The sequence below is a fragment of the Streptopelia decaocto genome, assembly GCF_964273445.1.
Source record: "Streptopelia decaocto genome assembly, chromosome: Z".
In the NCBI taxonomy this organism is placed as follows: domain Eukaryota; kingdom Metazoa; phylum Chordata; class Aves; order Columbiformes; family Columbidae; genus Streptopelia; species Streptopelia decaocto.
This window is the reverse complement of record NC_138657.1, coordinates 32,842,730-32,862,535: the sequence shown is the minus strand read 5'-3', so window position 1 is coordinate 32,862,535 and position 19,806 is coordinate 32,842,730. Positions and strand designations below refer to the sequence as shown.

Sequence of the window (19,806 nt, the reverse complement as noted above, 5' to 3'; positions counted from 1 at the left end):
AAGATCAGGGAAAATGCTGTTCTTCTACTGAGTGAGGTGAGTGCCCTGGTGACGCAAGTTGAGGAGAAAATTGAGTTACTATAGGCCTTCTTTGATTCAGTCTTTACTGCTAAGAGCAACCCTCAGGAATCCCAGACCCTGGAGGCAAGAAGGAAAGTCTGGAGAAAGAAAGACTTTCCCTTGGTTGAGGAAGATCAGGTTAGAGATCATTTAGACATACTGAACACCCACAAATTCATGGGCCCCGATGGGAGGCACCCATGAGTGCTGAGATAGCTGGCAGATGTTATTGCTAAGCTGCTCTCCGTCATCTGTGAAAGGTTATGGAGAACAGGAGAGGTGCCTGAGGACTAGAAGAAAACCAATGTCATTTCAGTCCTCAAATAGGGCAAGAAGGATGACCCAAGTAACTACAGATCCATCAGTCTCACCTCCATTCCTGAGAAGGTGATGGAACAGCTCATACTGGTTGTCATCTCCAGTCATGTTGAGGAAAGGTTATCAGGGGTAGTCAGCATGGATTCACCAAGGGGAAATAATATTTGACCAATCTAATAGCCTTCTGTGATGACTGGCTGGGTAGATGAGGGGAATGTAGTAGATGTTGTCTACCTTGACTTCAGCAAGGCTTTTGACACTCTTAGGTAAGCTCAGGAAGTGTGGGTTGCATGATGGGACAGTGAGATGGATTGAGAACTAGCTGGATGGTAGAGCTTGGAGTGTTGTGATTGGCAGTGCAGAGTCTAGTTGGAGGCCTTTAGCTTGTGGTGTTCCCCAGCAGTCCAGTCTTGTTTAACACATTAATCAGTGACCTGAATGAAGAGACTGTACTGTCAGCAGGTTTGCTGATGATACAAAACTGGGAGGAAGGGTTGATACACCACAGGGTTATACTGTCATTCAGTGAGGTCTGGACAGGCTGGAGAATGGGGCAGAGAAGAACCTGATGAAATTCAACAGAGGTAAGTATAGAATACTACACCTAAAAAGGAATAACCTCAGGCATCAGTACAGGTTAGGGGCAGGACTGCTGTAAAGCAGCATTGCAGAGAAGGACTTGGGAGTCTTGCTGGACAGCAGGCTGACCATGAGCCAGCAATGTGCCCTTGTGGCCAGGAAGGCCAGTGGCATCTTGGGGTGTATTAGAAGGGGTGCGGTTAGTAGGTCGAGAGAGGTTCTCCTTCCTCTCTACTCTGCCCTGGTGAGGCTACATCTGGAGTACTGCATCCAGTACTGGGCTCCCCAGTTCAAGACAGGCAAGGAATTACTGAAAGGTGTCCAGCAGAGGGCTGCAAATATGATTAGGGCTCTGAAGCCTCTTTGTTTGTTTACAAGAAATGAGAGCTGGTTCTCTTCAGCCTGGAGAAGAGGAAGCTGAGAGTCGATCTTTATACTTATTAATAAGGATGGGTGTCAAGAGGATGGGACTGGCCTGTTCTCAGTGGTGCTCAATGATAGGATGAGGGGTAACAGGCACAGACTGAAGCATAGGAGATTCCATCAAATCATGAGAAGAAACTTCTTTACCTTGAGCGTGACAGGGCACTGGAACAGGCTGCCCAGAGACGTTGTGGAGTCTCCTTCTCCGGAGAGATTAAAAACTTCCTTGGATGCATTCCTGTGATACCTGCTGTAGGTGAACCTGCTTTAGCAGGTGGGTTGGACTAGATGATCTCCAGAGGTCACACCCAATCCCAGCTAGTCTGTGATTCTGTAAAAACTGAAGCCCTCAAATCTCTCTCCAACCTCAGAGAGTTAAAAAGTTACGTGAAATATGGGGACATTTTTGCAAAATATTATGATTAGTACAAAGACACAAAAAGAAATCATTTATCCAAAATGCTCACAAATCATCTGCTTGTTAGTATAAGACAGAAAAAGAGAGCAAAGCAGAGCCAACCAGAGCAAAGAAAAAGGATTTGGAGGTGAGGCCTCCTTAGTTTTAGTGCTGTGCCCCTGTTCCTTTTTGATTGATTGCTTACTTCAATTCCTGATACAAAATGAAAATTTTCTGTGGGGAAACAGGAGAAAAAAAATAGAAAAAAAGAAAAAATTAAACATGAATCTGGAGCTCATTAAGTTTTTACAGGTTGATAATAATTAAAAGTAAAATTTTAAACTGTTGATTTGTTCAGGAAAGGACTGTAAGCCAGTAATGTCCATAGATAATGCTGAAACTTACATAAATGTTTTGATCCTGTTTCTGTGGGTGTTAATAGGATCAGCCCTGTTATTTGGTATAATCTAAAATAACTGATGCACAAAGAGTAACTTTTTAATTACAAAAGGTATCCCTAGGCTCACCATTTGAAAATGTCAATTCCTTAATAAGAATGTCAATGGCATGTAGTTAACAATGATTAATTTGGCTTTTTAGGAGCTATTTCAATTGCAGTTCAATTAAATGCTGTATGTTAAAGTAACTATTGTCATGTAGCATCATTTTATCAGAGCAGCTGAAGGTGGTGGCACCTTTAACATTTACTGTAGACTTGCACAGAGACCAATTTATTCAATTTCAAAGTTGCAACACAATACATAACATTAGCTGAAACACCCTAAAAGAAATCTTGACACTCTCTGCTGAAACAAAATGTAATGTTCTCATACTATGTCAAGCTTACTCTTTGTAAAGTCTAACAGGAGGAATTGTGCTTGTCTTTGTGAAGACAGAAACTGCTGCAAAAATATCCTCTTCTGAGAAAGAGTTTATCATAACAAAACCATATGGGGAAATTATTCTTGAGTTTATTAAATGTTTATTGTTACACTCACTGAAGCAATTCAAGTCTTCTTTTGGAGATGGAGAAATGAAATTATGGATGTCTAGACAGGTTTATTTGCCTACAGGCAAGGACTTATGACCTGACTTACACACACACGCACACATGACATTTAATAATTAATTCAGAGCATATTTCTTTGTGCACAGTTCTTAATTCGTTATTATGTGTTTTTTAAAGATTTCTTCAACCATAAAAAATGAGGAGAATGGCATGTTAATTCATGACTGATTAAGTTATAATAAGCAGTACCCTTTTCTTACATGATGATTGCTGGATGTCTTTCCTCTTTTGCAAGCTGGTCATCAAATCTTCACAAAGAAATAATATAGATTAAAAAAAAATTAAATTAACACTAAGTTAATTTGTTTAGAACGTTGAGAACCAAATTGAATTACAATATGTATAGATGTTTGAAATCTTATTACTCAGTCTCTTCATATAACCTTGTATTTCAACACAGCTTTAAATTTTCATGCAGTTTTTAATTTCTATGAATTTTTTAATTAAGTGATGTTAATAATCATTACATTTGATCATTATACTTCAGGCTAATCTACAAATTACTTTCTCGAAACTATTTTTTGTTAGTTTCTTACTGACCTCCTAATGAGCTATATGCGTTGCGTTTTCATATATGTGTTCCTAAGGTTGCATGTCATTGTTCTGCAAGACCTCCCACAGACCTATTTTTAGTACTTGGATATTAAAATGATGGAAGTGCTACTAATGAGAATAAATGGATACCTTATTCAATAGCTACCTTATTATGCACTAAAGCCTAATTGGTAGTTTTTTCTCACTTGATTCTGGTAAAGCATTTTTAACACTCCTGGTAGTGTACCAGACAATATAATTTTCAGATGGAATGGAAATATTAGCAGTTCATTGGTCTCCACAGTTTATGTGTTGCAGCACTCCATGGCTTCACATAAGAAAATGTTAATTTAGTCAAGGTCGTCAATTCAATAGCTACACTGAGGTATTTTCTCAGGAGTGTTTTTTGCTCCCACAATGACATTCCTCAGTCCCCAGACTTAATGAAAGGGACTTTTGGGAAGTCTTAACTTGAGCTAGATGAACATCATTTAGTATGTCTAATATACCATCCTGCATGAAGATGAGATAAAATATCCATCCCAAAATCATTTAGCAGGTCAGTATGAACTACAATAAACAAACCAAAAAGTTCAACATTCATATAAGTGATTTTCCAGCAAGCAAAAAATTTTTCTACTTCTGTCAATCACTTAATCTTGTTTATGTTAAGGCATTCTATTACCTACCTTGACAGACAAATATTGCAATATTTGGAATATGGTTTTCTCACCAGAACGAGAAGTTACTGAAGCAGGATACAAAATTAAGAATTAAAAGCAATTATCCTTGCAACAATTGAAATGAAACTACAGAGTTTATTGTTAGATTTAATATCTTCAGTAATGACATAGATGATGGGATTAAGTACATCCTCAGTAAGTTTGGTGATGAGACCAAGCTGAGTAGCACAGTTGATTCACTAGAGAAAATGGATGTCATCCAGAGGGAACTTGGCAGGCTTGAGGAATGGGCCCATGTGAACCTCATGAAGTTCAACAAAGCCAAGTGCAAGGTCCTGCACCTGGGTCAGGGCAATCACCAATATCAATACAGACTGCAGTTTGAATGGAGTGAGAGTGGCCCTGCCAAGAAGGACTTGGGATACTGAGGGCTGAAAAAATAGATATAAGCTGGCAATGTGTGCTTGCAGTCCATAAAGCAAATCGTGTTTTGGGTACCATAAAAAAGAGCTTGACCAGTAGGTCAAGGGAGGTGATTCTTTCCCTCTACTCTGTTCTGCTGAGACGCCTTCTGGAGTACTGCATCCAGCTCTGGGGTTCCCAACACAAGAAAAACATGGACCTCTTAGAGTGAGTCCAGAGGAGAACCATGAAAAAGATCAGGGTGCTGGGTGGAACTTCTCTCCTCTGATGAAAGGCTGAGAGAGTTGGGGTTGTGCAGCCTGGAGAAGAGAAGGCTTTAGGGAGAACTTAGTGTGGCCTTTCAATATGCAAAAGGGGGCTTACAAAAAAGATGGTGTGAGATTTTTTCCCCAGGGATTTTAGTGAAAGAGCAAGGAGTAAGTGTTTTAAAGTGAGGTCAGATTTAGATGTCCCACTCCTGGAAATGTTCAAGTTGTTTCAGGTTTTGAGCAACCTGGTGTAGTAAAAGAAGTCCCTGCTCATGTCAGGGATATTGGACTAGATGGTCTTTAAAGGTGCTTTCCAACCCACACAATTCTGAGTCCTACAGGAAAATACAGCATGTTGCAGAGGTGTGATTGTGGAAAAGTAAACCTTAAAATAAAGAAACTCTGCTTAATCTTAGAGATGAGGTGAAAGAAGCTGGAGATTTTCTAGCCAGGGATGGAAGCTAGAAAGAGGGAAATAAGTAAGTAGGGAAATAATTCATCTTTTAAAAATCTTAAAAACACAGTGCGAGAAGTGGAGCTTAGACTATATATATTTAATAATATAGTTTCTTATTGAAGGATAATTCTGCAATAATTCATAGAAGAAAACTAACTGTCTTACTGGGAACTGAGAAAAAAAATCTTTCTCAGACTCAATTTTTTGTGATATAAAAATTGCATTATTTGTATTCTTTGTTTTAACATACCTACCACCTCTTTTATGGAGTATATATAGTTCATTAAGGTTGACAGTGGTATAAAAGACCTAAGGACGCTTTCTTTGATTGTAATGCCTTGGTTTTTTATTTGAAATCAGTAAACTTTTGATGTATTTGTTAAGTTCTTGCTATAAAATAGTATTTAAAAAGTATGAGAGATAAATAATTGCACTCATTAAGTGTAGTAAGTTCATTTTATTTTGTTTCATCTATGCCCATCATATTGCAAGGCAGCAATAATATTTTTCTAATGCTTTTTCAATTTTGTTTTTTTAAAGTGTGTTACACATCATATTATCTAGCTGAAATACAACTAAAGCCGAAATTTTGAGGCTTTAAAGAATTGTCTTGATCATCAGCTCAAAAGTTTGTCAGCACTAAGATAAAGTACACCAGTATGAAGGCTGCTGTAAGTTACATTAATTGCCATCAGTACTAAGGGACATATTCAGCAGTTGGACGTCTTGAAAATACAGGGGAGCTCTAGTCACCCCCTTCACACTGCCTGTAGAGCTATGTAAATCCTTGTTACCAGAAGATTACCCCTCTACAGATGACCTTTTGGTAGCAGCAGTACAGTTTCATATTGTATGGAATAAGGTTTCCAGTTTTTATTTTAGTAAAAACTCCATCTCTATAAGTGTCATTAATATGGATTTTTACAGTAGTAGAAAATACTGTGATAGCTTTAATGCTGATTATTTATTATGCCTGCAACTGCACTACTCCTGTTATTCAACTCAAATGCCAGTTCTCATAGAAGATTGTAAACAAAATAAGTAATGACCAGAATGGTATCAGAAAACCTGTGACTACAGCCCTATGTTCTCCACCACTACATTAGACAGGTGAATTGTTCCTGGAAGTGCAACACAAAGATAAGGAAATCTGTTAGCCATACCTTTAAATTATTCTACTGAGACTGGGAATAAAGCAAAGGTTGAAGGTTTCTTTGTTACGCAGTCCATAATATAGTGGTTGATGTAAGGAAACAAGTAACAGAAAAGGTGTATGAGACTCGTATTATACTAAATATATTAAAGATATTTTCTAGATGATAACTTATCTGAATTTATAATGCAATTTTAAGATTTGACTCTTGACCATATGAAGATCTTGTGTTTAGACTCTGGTAGTTAAAATTATATGGATCCTAGTTGTGCTGTAATTTAGTTATTCGAACCTTTTCATCTTTCTATTTTTATTTACTTTCCTTTAGTTTGAACTAATCACTTAATTGGTGAAGTATTTCTCTAGAATATACAACACATTCTAGAGAGAAATGTATTAATAGATGAAATTTCAAGAGGGAAATCACAGATCAAAAATCGTACACATTCTGCAGTTGTGAAAAGATTTTGCATAATTCAAAGGTGGTATTCTGTTTTCTTCACCAAAAGAAGTATCTCTGTTCTGAAGAACACTCAAGAACATGATTGACTGCAAGCACTTCTTAAAGATAATAATATACTTACATACTGCCCTGCATAAAATTTATGTAATAATATTCATATAACTGCTTTCCAATATCGGGGATTTAAGTTTATTGCTTTGTGGCACCTTAAGGATTGGTGCTAGAGGCTAAACTCTCAGAAAAATTTCCCATACATTTCCAGTAGAAAAGACAACTGAAATAAAAATGATCTTGTGACACAGACATTAAGGTTGCTGAAGCTTTTATCACCTACAGGTTTTTGCTTCTTTTATTGGATCGTAATATAATGACCACCTTTGATTTTAAAAGATGAAGAAATCCTTTGTAATACTGCAGTAAAAAAGTGTATTACATCTAAAATACTTGCAGCCATTACAATGATACTTTAATGAGAACCTCCTCAGATTAGGAGTATACTTTTCACAGTCACTACATTAAATGGATATGTTACTGATAATTAGGAGTATTACAAAGTAAGGCTTATTCACTGAAGTATTTTTATTTTTTTCTTTATCGAATATGAAGCAAAGGAAAGGACAAAGGTTCTGTTTTTACAAAAGACATTCATGACCTTTTTTTTTTCTTTGTTATTGTCACTTGGAGTTTTTATGTGGGCTATGATTGCTTTACCAGTCTCTCCTCTTTTTAAGTCTATAACATTCAGGTAGTATCACAAATAATAGATTATTATACTTCATTTTGCTTTTTATTTTCCTTCCAGGTGCTGGATTAAATAATGGCCAGTGGCATTCTGTGTCCTTCTCTGCCAAAAGGAACCGTATCAGTGTAATAGTGGACAATGATGTGACCTCGTCTGCTCATGCTTCCGTAGCTCTGCAAATTTATTCAGGAGATGCTTTCTACTTTGGAGGTGAAATATGTTGTTTATTTATGCTGGCAATATCCCATAGTTAAACATCAAGTTTTCCTGACACATCTAATCAAAAGATGATAATTATTTGGCTTGCCTTAAGTCTTCTTTGCCTAGCTTGGATATCTCTCAAAGGAACTGTTTTTCAGGCACTGCTATGATGTTTTTGAGTTTGCGTTTCCTTAAAATTTTATAGTGTTGAGTAGAATAAATTATCACTCTAAATCCTTGGTGTCTTTCCAGAACAACATTGTCTGGTATCATGTTCACAAGCAGACCCTAAATATAGGAACTGCTACATAAGCATCCATGTGACTTTTCACATCTGACATCTAGCCTTCTCTACTAAAAATACCACTTGACCTGTTTGATGATACAGATAATAAAGAATAGTGGCCTTGGCTAGCCAGATTTTTTTTATTTCCTCCTTGGCCCTTTCCTCTCATTTTCATGCCCCGTTCCCCCGCCCCCGGCACCCATGTTGCTCAAGTTCATACATCTCTGATCAGGTGATTTGTACCATTGCAGGGTTGATGGCACAGGTGAACAAACCAGGAAGGATGTGAGCAATTATTAAAAGCTGCATATTCAGTTAGTTGTACAAGGACATTTCTATTTTTCTTTTGGGGAATCGAGGCGGCAAATTCATGCCAAGAACATTTAAAGTACCAACTGCATATCCATCCCTCAACTTCCCTGGTTTCTGTTCTGTAGCTCAAATCAGCAGCTTGTGCATGTTGTACAAACTTGAGGAAAACTAGTAGCAGGTTTCTGAATTTAGAAGATTGTTTATTAAAAATTCATGTCATATACCACTATAAAAATGCAGACAATGTATTTTTATTTTCTTTTTAAGTTTGTATGAATATTTACCATGTTTCTATATTCTGGTGGTTAGGGCATGAATATCAGCCTTCCAGGAGATGTGTCCTGGGGACACGGTAGTTAGTTTACTTATTTTAATGAATACAAAGTATGCAAGAAATGTGTATGCTTAGCTGGGAAAATGTGTAATAAACATGAAAGTACTTTAGCATTATGTCAGCACAATCTCTGGTCATGCTGTCATCAAGGATATGCTACCTCGGTTCTTGGATTAATAACTCACTGGAACTGTAGGGTCAAAAAAAGATTATTTAATATTGCAGTAAGTACATAGGGTAAATTTCATTATTAAAGGACTTCTTCCTATCTTTAATATTCAGACCACAATTATGAGGAATTCAAATTTCATTAACATTAATGAAGTTTCCTTTTCTCTAATAGAACTAGAAGACAGCTTCTAAAAGGCAGACACCAGAAAAAAATCCAAGAAACCATTTCGTAGACTAGCTAAGTGTAAAAGAGATAAACTTTTTCCTCCGTCTCCGTTTTTTTGTTTTGTTTTGTTTTTAATTAGGTGTGAACTTCACTAAAGGTACCTCATTCACAAATGAGTGTCAGACATTTTCACCAGAAATGATTGAATTTATTTTATCATTTTTGTTGTAGAATGCTGTAAAGATTGTTATTAGACCTGTAATTGGTTTGTCTAATTGTGTGTAGTGCTGAAAAGTTACCGCGCTCCTATTTGGACTTTTGGAAGCTTGTGGATTCGCTGTTCTTAAAGCAATATACCAAGTAGATAATAAACATTTTCCTTTAGAAAGGTAGTAACAGTTTTGAATAGTTTGGTTCTTCACCAGAGTAAAACACACTGGGAATTTATTTACTTACTTCATCTCAGTTTTAGTTCATTTTCTATCATACACTTCTTAAAAACATACCTATATTATTTATGTTGTTATTCACTCATTTGAATAGATTTACTTGTGTCCACTGTCATATTGTTTTCCTGTATAATAAACCTCTGCACTGTCTTTTCAGGACTTCAGAAAGCACACAATAGCTCTATGGATTAGAGAACTGTCTTAAAAGTCACTGCTTCCTAACATCATGCAACAAGAAGGTCTTAAAATGTTGTGAACCACAATGCAGTATTGTTTAACTAAGATCAAAGAAGCCATTCTGTATAATTTCAGAAGCAATATCAATCTTTGGTAGAAAGCCAAAGTAAAAAGCATGTAGGTGTATTTTGTCATGCAGTGTTCAGCTGCCAATGGGAAAAATAGCTCAACGGGTGTGGTTTAAAGCAAATCAGGATCAAAACAAATTATTTATTTATAAACAATGTTTTATTGTCAATCAGTGAACAAAGCATTTCAAGATCAACAACACAATAGATAAACCACAATATTAAATACTTACAGAATGTAATTCACAGGTTGGGTAGGACATCCAGATGTTATCTAGCGCAACCCTCTGTTATAAACTAGCCTGATTAGATCAGGAGGTACAGGGCTGTGACCACTCAGACTTTGAACAGCTCCAAGGGTAGAAATCTCATAACTCTTTTTTGTCAAACTGTTTTCATATTGACCACCCTCACGGTAAAAACACTTGTTGCTAATGTCTGACCAGAATTTACTGTTTTTCACTTCTGTCCTTTGCCTCTTCTCCCATCAGTGTGCAATTCTGGACAAAAAATCTGGCTCAGTTTTCTCTGTATCATCTTACCAGATGGCCTTATCTTCTCAAGACTGAATGGTCCATCTCTCTCAGTGTCTCTTCATACACCCTGTGCATCCAGCTCCCTGACCATCTTGGAGGCCTCCTCTGGACTCACTCCAGGATGTTGATATCTTTCCTCTACTGGGGAGTCCAGAAATACAGTACTCCAAATATAGTCTCACAAGTGCCATGTAGAGGGAAGGACACCTTCCCCACATCTGGTAAATGTACTCTTGACCATACAGCCCAGAATGCCTCTGTGCTACAAGGGCACATTCCTGGCTCATGGTGCACCTATTGGCCAACAGGACCTCAGGCTTTTCTCTGTGTATCTAAGCAGTTATTCACTCATCGTTACATGGACTTGTTCCATCTCCAAATAAAGACCTTAAATTTGTTCTTACTGAACTTCATTGCATTCATTCCAGTTTATTTCTCCAGCCTGCCCAGGTCCTTCTAGTTGTAGCCCTAGTCTGTAACATTTGAACCCTGCCTTCAATTTGGTATCAATCACAGGTTTGCTGAAAGTGCACTCCATCCCATCATCCAGGTCACTAACGAAGACATTAAACAATGTAGTTCTCAGTATTGCTCTCTGAAGGACCTACTGTTCACTGACCATCACCTGGACTTTGCATCATTAATTGTTTGCATATCCCAGCCATATCTTGTCAATCTGGTGTTAGGTACTATATAGAAAACTGTCAGAGGCTTTGCTAAAGTCAAGGTATCCAATGCCCGCTGTTCTCTCTTTGTACTCAGTGACCATCACCTCAGCAGTGAAAACAAAGAGCTTGGTCAGGCATGATTTAGCTTTGAAGCTGAAGTTACCCAGTTATCTTCTTGTCCTTCACATGTTTAGAAATGTCTTCTAGGAGGATTTGCTCCATGAACTGGCCACTGTGGTAAGGCTGACTGGCCTCAAGTTTTATGTGTCCTCCTTCTTGCCTTTTCTGAAGATGGGTTTAACATCTAGCTTTTCCAGTCATCAAGAAGCTCACCAAGTTACCAAGACTTTTTGAGAATTAAAATTATAATATCTTCACCATTACCATGGCAATTGTTGACTTTGGCCACCTCCTGCATCACACTTGGGTGCCCCTTGGAAATTTTTTTTTTTTTTTTTTTTTTTTTTGGTGGGTCCTGCTTCCCTTCTTTGTGCTCTGCTAGGACATGGGAAACCTAAGGATTTGGTTTACCACTGAAGATGGAAGGTAAAAGGCCTTGTACAAATCAGTTGTTCCCAAGATCCTTGTCACTACGTTCAATGCTCCATAATGTCCTTGCCCTTCCTTTTGCTACTGTTGGCACATGTAGAAACCTTTTTGTAAAGCTTCTTCTTCCATGATAGTTTTAACTCTACCTGATGTCCTGGATTTCCTAACTGCTTTCCTAGACATGCGGATAATGTTTTTGCATGTCCTTGCTTCCAACTTCTGTGTACTTTCTTTTTGTGTTTGCACTTACTCAGGAGCTCTGTGTTTATGTTTACAGGCCTTCTGCCACACTTGCTTAACCATTTTGATATCGATATGGACTTTTCTTTTGCTCCAAAGAGTTTTTTGTTGAAAAATATCCAGACCTTTTGCTCTCAAAACAGGTCATGAACAGACCAGCATTGGCTCTTCTGAAGTCTGGGATTGTAATTCTGCTTTTTTTTTTCTTGCTCTCTTCTTTGCAGATCATTAACTCCACCGCCTCATGTTTGCTGTAACCAAGACTGTCCTTGACTTTCACATTTTCAACCATTTCTTCTTTGCATACAAGTAGCAGGTGCAACAGAGCATTTCTCCCAGTTGAGTCATTAATTATAGGCATCAAGAAACTGTCTTCAGTACTTTCTGAAATCTTATGGACAGATTGATAAAGTAAAACCGCTGTACTTAGTAACTAATTTTTGTGTTATTTGACTTTAGTTGTGACTTGAAACTTGTCCAAATCATGTCTGCCTTCAGTTGTAACCTAACATCTTGTGACTAAGGTCAGCCAGTCAATCTATTCACACCTTGATTCCAATCATTGCTTTGGAACTGGTGTTTGGGTTTCTGTTACCCAAATTTCAAACAACGCTTTTGCATACACTTTAAAAACAGTAAGACTGCACAGAAGTATTTATTTACAGTTGCACCAGCATGCCTAATCAGAAGAGCTTCTCGCTCAAGTCTTCCATCCACAAAGTTTACAATACCTGGAGATTATCAAAGTTCAGTTGACTTTTGGAATATATAATTTTTTTTTGATAATTTGTTTTTCAGCTCCAGGTTTTATGCTTCTTTCAGGCTGCCCTAGCAATGGAAACATTTCTGAATGTAACACCTCATTTGGTGGCTTTCAAGGATGCATGCGACTCATTTCCATTGGTAACAAAGCAGTGGATATGATCTCAGTTCAGCAAAATGTTTTTGGCAATTTCAGTGACCTTCAGATAGATTTATGTGGCATTATAGACAGGTAAGAAAACAATATTTACTAATTTATTTATTTATATGAATGTTGGGTTTTTTTTTTCTAATACTGACTTGATGACAAACAACAGGATGCTTAAAAAGTGGCATGCTGTTTCTTTTGTTAGAATTCTAAAATTTAGAATAAATGCAGCATACATAGCACAGCAATTAGATTTATATGCACTGCAAATAAGACTAGAGTAACTGTGGTTAAAATTCTTGATGTTTGTAACAAATTTTAAATATCTTGCTTTCTTTCCAAGTAAAGCATTTAGTCCCATTCATCCTTTGGAATGCTATGTTCTTTACAAGTTATTGCTGCTTCCTATAGTCTACCTGTCCAGAAACACAACTGACAATATTAATTACAGTGAGTGAGCAGACTTTTTTAGGTTCTGGTCAGAACTAATCTCATAAATTCCAATAAATAGTATTAGGATCTGTCTAAAAGAGAGGGACTTGTTTAAGTGGCTCCCTCTGCTGGGCAGAAAGACCTTTCCTGAAATAGATGAAAATGCTTGACGGAAAAATATTACTGGAGTTCAGTGTGGAGAATGCCGAGGATGAGCCAAAAGTAATGTTCCAGAAGGGCAGAGGCTTCTGAGAATACAGGGACCAGACACACAAACAGGCAATGGAAGGACAAGTTTTCGGCTGTAGATTCAGGAGAACATAAACACAGGTATCTGTGCAAAATCTGCTTTATTCCAGAAGTGATTGCCCTGTACCAAGCTGAAAGAATGTCTTGAAATGACACAACAGGCAGTCCAAAAATGGGCTTGTAAACACTTCTCTGCCACCCCTAAATTTCTAATCCTCAAAAGTTGCCTTTTTATCTGAAAAAAAAAAATGTCCTTTTGTAGTGCAGGCATAGATCTGCTTCAAGACCATAACCAATTTCAGGTTCAGTCACACAGACATATTTCTGTGACCTGCTTTCTATTCATAGATAGAACACAGTGTACATCTATTCAGTTTATTATTTTTAAGAAAGTCACAATGACTTGTAAATCAGAGACAAAGTAGTAGTCCTTACTGTAGAGAAACCTCTAAAAGGAGGTTAGAAATCTGCCTAAAATGTTATCCTTTCTATATCTATCATATTTTAAGAACAAACACAGTTGAATATGATATCATTTCATGCTAATATAGCCCCTACTAAGTTAATCCTGACATTGCAGTAGGCAGTAACCGTGGTAGACATATGACTAAACAGAGTCCAGTCTCAGCCAAAACTCTACCATAGAACTTGTTAGGGATTTGTATTTGGGATGCAGCATATGTTTATGTTTCTTTTTAGCTTTCTCCCACTCTACTCCTATTGACTAATTTTCTCACTTTTCAAACCTCTTTCACCGTCTCCTTCCTTAGAGACCTCATGACACTTCCTCCTAGCTTCTTAAACACTTCTGTTTTCTTCGGTTCTGGAGTTAAATTTACTCCATTTCCACCACACTGCTTGTGATTTTTTGCTTGTAGTATACAGGCAGAACCAGGAACAGAATCAGGTCCAAATGATGTAATGTGGGAATACTCATATTCTTTAGTCCAACACATTAAAGGAGATCTAACATTGTGAGTAGAAAGCATCATCAAATTGGTTCATAATATAATTGATGACAATTACTGCCTGTGATTTACCAGTAATTTTTCAATGTACAGTCTAACTGAGAACCTCTCAAAACACCCACCTCAGAGCTGTCATTTGGAAGCCATCTCTTCCTCTATGAATGCAGAGACAGTTTACCAAAATTTTTAAAGAAAGATGGTACAATTTTACATGTAGCTAATCCAATACTGTTCAGCTTTTGAATGGCCATTATAAATAAACATGTACACGTGGGTTTTAAAAAGAATTTTGAGTGTGTAAATATTTAGAAAGTACCTCTGAATCTCAGTATGTAGGAATCCATAATTGTTTACAGTATTTGAAATGTCATAAAAATTTTCACTTACTTTATTCGGAACTGCAACCTACCCTTTTGTTGTTGTTGTTGTTGTTGTTGTTGCTTTTAAGCACTGCACCGAAGACGTTAGATTTTTAGATAGTCCTTTCTCATATTTTTATCTTGCTGAATTTATGTAGCATATGAAGAGAGTTACCATCCTTATTTTACACTAACTTCACTGCCATCTCTGTGTTTGGTTTGGTTTGTTTGTTTATTGATTTTCAGTATGGACTTGTGTAAGCCACTTAAACTTCCCAGCCAGTCTTCCTCAAAGTGTTTTAACTATTTTTTGTTGTTGTTTTGGCTTGTTTTTTTAATTTGTTTGTTTCTTTCTGTTGCTCTCACAGTTAATCAAAATTATGTGTAGTTTCACGTGATCAGTGATACCAACTTTAAAAAAAAAAAAAGTCTTTATGCAAGGTTTTTGTTTGGTTGGGTTTGTTTTCTCTTAAATTTGCTTATGTTAATTTGTGTCTTCTTATTTCTTGAGAATTGCACCTTTCTTGCACTAGCTCTGCCAGGTTTAGCTTTCTGTTCTCGGCATGCTTACCATATCCCTTCCTAACTTTCAAAATAGAAATTTAATCCACCCATTTTCATCAATTTCATTATAGACATTATCTTTTATTTCAAAACAGACTTATTAAAAGGCCCTCCTGGTCTTGTGCTAGCTTGCTCCAGGGACTGTTTCTTTCTAGTTTCCTCACACATTTTCAATCTATTTGATATCTGCAGCTCTTCATCCGGAATAAACTTCATGTTTGTCTTTATCAAATTAATTCTACATCTCCCCATAAATCCCAGATGATAAGATACACTCTTTTTGCCAACATTAGAATCATTTACATGTATTAAACAGCTCCTAATATGTAGTTTGTATCATCTTGTGCACCACACCATTTGAGAGAAAGTATTTTCTTCCTACCACTATTTAGCTTGCCCTAAGCTAAAGTAATCAGCATTTTTGACACTGTGCTCCTGATGGCAGGGATCCTTCCTACAGGTGAAGGCAAATATACCATTACTTTGTTCTATAGTTTTTATGGGAGTCTTTGCAACTCCAGTTACAAATAATGAAGCATGACTGAAATTCTGGAGTTATTGACGGCTTTTGTAGTAAAAACAGTGAACCACTAAAAGTGCTAGTTTTGTACATTTAAAGTACATGAACGCAAATTAAAATTGTATAGTGATCAGAGTTTATATGCAACAGTAAAAATCAGAAAATAATTTGACTGAGTCCCTTGTTTATCTCATCTATATGTACACACACATTTAACATATATAGAGTATGCTTTATCAGATTTGCAATCCTGTTTGACAGATGGTGATTAATCATTCTTTCATTCATTGAGACATAATTTATTAACCTGTTCTTCTATTTGAACAAAAAAAAATCCCTAACATTTTATTATTTACTATTTTCTCAGTTCCATAAGATTTCCAATTCCTCCTCCTATGCTTAAATTATTATTACTTTTTCCAGTCATTCCCACGCACTCCTTTTAGCCTTTTCATTGTATAATATCTTCATATTATTCCATTCCTCATATGCCTTTTGGGTATGCAAATAATTCTCATCATACATTTCTCCTTAATATCTTTTCTCTCAGCTCCTTTATCAATATATAGCTATTAGTATTAATAACAACTAATTATACATAAACCATTCAAAAGTAATTTTAAAGGACACACTGTCATTCTAAATGTCTTACAAAGTTAGCACATTTAGTCTCTGAGAAGACAGTACCAGATGAATCTGCCACAATTACATCAAGCCCTACACAGAAACATACAATTGCCTACCAAGAATTATTGCCTTTGGTGTCCTGGCAGCAGTTTGTTTAAGAAAAACATAGAATAAATATTTTTATATGTTAAAAAAAAGACACTAACACTTGCATAGTTTTCAAATATTTTTCTCCCCCCCCGCCCCTTTTTTTTTAATTCAAGACTGAAAAAAAGAAAAATAGTTAAAATTTGCAGCAGTTAGTTATTATTTTCAAAATATCTTCTATCCATTTTTTGGAATCATTATAAGTGCATTATAAGTTTGGAATCATCATAAGTGCATAAAACACATATTTAGCAGATGATTGGCACGAGAGGTTCTTCTTTTTCCTTCTATAGCAAAAGTATATTTATGTTCTGGCTCAATGTTCTCTTTTGAATATTAGCTTATGATTATTATTAGTTTGTTGCCTTGATTTTAAATCATGTATTATTTTCAGATATCACGGACTTTAGAGTATATTATCAAGTAATTTATGGTAAATGCTTAATCAGCTGCTTTTTTTTTTCTGGTTTAAGCAGATAATGGTGATGAATCCAAAAATTGCCTTTTACAGGTGAAGTATTGGAAACATTTTTAATAATATTAGAAATATTTTTTCATTCTAAGATTAGTTTCCTCAGAGAAAGCAATGTTCTAAATCTTGCTTTGGGTAGGGTCATAGCATATAATGTAAATATAGCTTCACTTTGATGTAGTTAGTGGCTACTTGTTGTTATACATTCTGAAACAGGAGGAAGATGTAAGGTTCAATGTTAAAAGATTTAAATTACATTCTGAATTGTTTTAACTTCTATTAAATTTGGTTCAAGTGTCATCAATTTAATCTAAGATTTTCATCTTATGAATATTGTTTGGAAGATTATTAATATGGACAGGGAGTCAATACAAACAAAGACCAGGTAAATCACTTGCAATTTAGGGATAATTATGTATTTAACAGAATGAAATAAGACAAGAAAAATTTTGACTAAAATACATGCAGAGCAGCCGTAAGAGGATACAGTGAAAGTCCCAAATGGCATCTATGTTAGAAGAGACATATATTTATAACAACTGATGATATCCCTAAAAAACAAAATTAAGCATTTATCCTAAGAGTTATTACTATGCACATTTATAGAATTCCTTCAAACAAAGTATTTTCTATCAAAGTAATCATAAACCTGGTGCCTAAACTTCATTTTTGTGTTCCAAACTAAAGCTCAGTGACACATACATCATCGTCTACTTGTCTTAGAAATACATTCTGTGAGATAATAGAAACAAGATCAGCTGTTTCACTGGAAAAATGTCACTTATTTCTTTGAAAATACGTGAGCTATATCACTTTACTTACTTTACCTACACTTTACCTGCCACTTTTTCTTTTTTTGTTGTTTTTTTTTTTCCCCTTCCCTTCTCTGAAAACCTCTGCTTATCTGTGTTTGTAAACATGAAAGGAAGACAAAATGCTTTGAGAGTCAGGAGGAGTGAATGTACAAAACCCTGAATTATTCATAGGGCAGATGTATGAACTGCTGGACTTTCTACTATCTTAATTTAAACACTCATAAGATTTCTTCAATGAATTAAAAAGTATTTTAAGACCCCATGAATATTAGTGGCCCTCTTTTCTTTTTCCTGTGGCTAATATGACAAATAAAGCCTTCTTGCATTTTCTAAGCACTGTCACAGACACATTCATATATACATGTGCAATCACTGTAATTAGAATGTTAACTAATTTCTAAGGTGAAGAGCTGGTAAATAATTGGTTAAAATGTGACACCCTGTTTCAATATATTTTCAGGTGTATGGCTTTGTTTGTTTGTGGGGTTTTGTTTGTTTGGTTGGTTGGTTGGTTTGTTTGTTTTGTTTTCTTCTTCTTTTCACCTCATGCAATATTCTATACTTAGGTAAACTGCTTCAATCTTAACCATTAAGCAGTTACAAGCAAATTCAGGTTTCTACTCATAATACCAGAATGAAAACTGTTTTTTTCTGATAGTTACTTCTTTTATGAAACTGACAAACTGACATACTAAATATTTTACTCTTTCTAGAATAGAAAGTAACTATGATTTTAGAATAAGAAATACCTCTCAGGTACTATGGGCAGTTTTATTTGTTATGTGATAGTGGTTTTGGTGTGTGTATGTTTGTTTGGTTTTGTTTTCTTTTTTGTATGTTTTGTTGTTGTTTGGTTTGGTTTGGTTTTATTTTTCTATTTTTTTAGAAAAACAAAAAGAAATCTGTTGTGATGCTGCTTTGCTTTATTGTGACACATGTTGTTGAAGAAATCCTATCATTTGCAAATCTTGCCAGTGAACTATCAGCATGTAAATCTTTCATTTATCAATCTGTACTGAATGCAGACAGTTGAATGGTAAGAATTATACATTTTACACTTCATTTTTACTCTTTTAGGCTTATTGCATAATTAATATATTGATTATAAGCAATAGGAATATTGGGGAAGATGAAGTGAAATACTCTGAATTTTCTAGTAATTTCCCCAATGAGCTTGAAGGCTTCCTTCATGTTATTATACTTCTTTTCTATGATTTTTCATCCCTTGATAAGTACAAGTGACATGTAAATGAACAGAAAAGAGAGTGAACATGCTCCTTCTTTTTCATTTTAGGTGTTTGCCTAATTACTGTGAACATGGTGGTGAATGCTCACAGTCCTGGGACAGCTTCTACTGCAACTGTGCAAATACAGGTTACAAGGGGGCTACTTGCCACTATCGTAAGTCTAGGCAGTTTTCTGACTATTCTTTTATTTTTGATTGATTTTTTTCACCACAAAAATATACATTTGTATTGGTTATTCACATTACAAGATTTTTCTGTCATGTAAATATTCATGAGTTGATTCAAGGAAAGGCCTTGAAAATTCAAAATATATAGCAGTAAAAACTCATTGAAAGTTCAAATGTATATCTATTTCTGTTTCACATTTTTCATAAGTTACATGAGATAGTCAGTAATATCCTCCTCCATCCATATAATTGTACTTTCTCAACCAGCAAAAAATTTAGAAATGTGTTTAATTAACCTTAATTCATTACAAGAATTAATAACATTTTTTTCTAAGACAAGGAGACTGCATGCATATGAAAGGTAATGTGCACAGTGCTAAGCCCTAAACATGTGTTTATGCAGTTTACTGAATCAGGGAGATTAGGAAGAAGAAAAAAAAAGAAAACAAACAAACAAACAAACAAAACAACAAACCCTAGTTGAAAGTAACGTAACTAATTACTAAGGAGATGCTCTACTTTTGTATTAGTTTACGCATATTCTGGAAGCGGAATAAATCATT

General features: G+C 35.7%; 1 protein-coding gene across 1 annotated transcript in view; it reads left to right on the top strand.

Annotated features, from left to right (window-relative positions):
• CNTNAP4 (contactin associated protein family member 4) overlaps nt 1-19,806 on the top strand; it is a gene marked incomplete at both ends in the record, with an annotated part of 249,687 nt that overhangs the window by 176,264 nt on the left and 53,617 nt on the right. Inside the window, 3 exons of the mRNA XM_082075208.1 lie at nt 7,610-7,759; nt 12,589-12,760; nt 19,124-19,230. Coding sequence (XP_081931334.1) covers nt 7,610-7,759; nt 12,589-12,760; nt 19,124-19,230 — 429 coding nt within the window. The remainder of the gene's footprint in view (nt 1-7,609; nt 7,760-12,588; nt 12,761-19,123; nt 19,231-19,806) is intronic.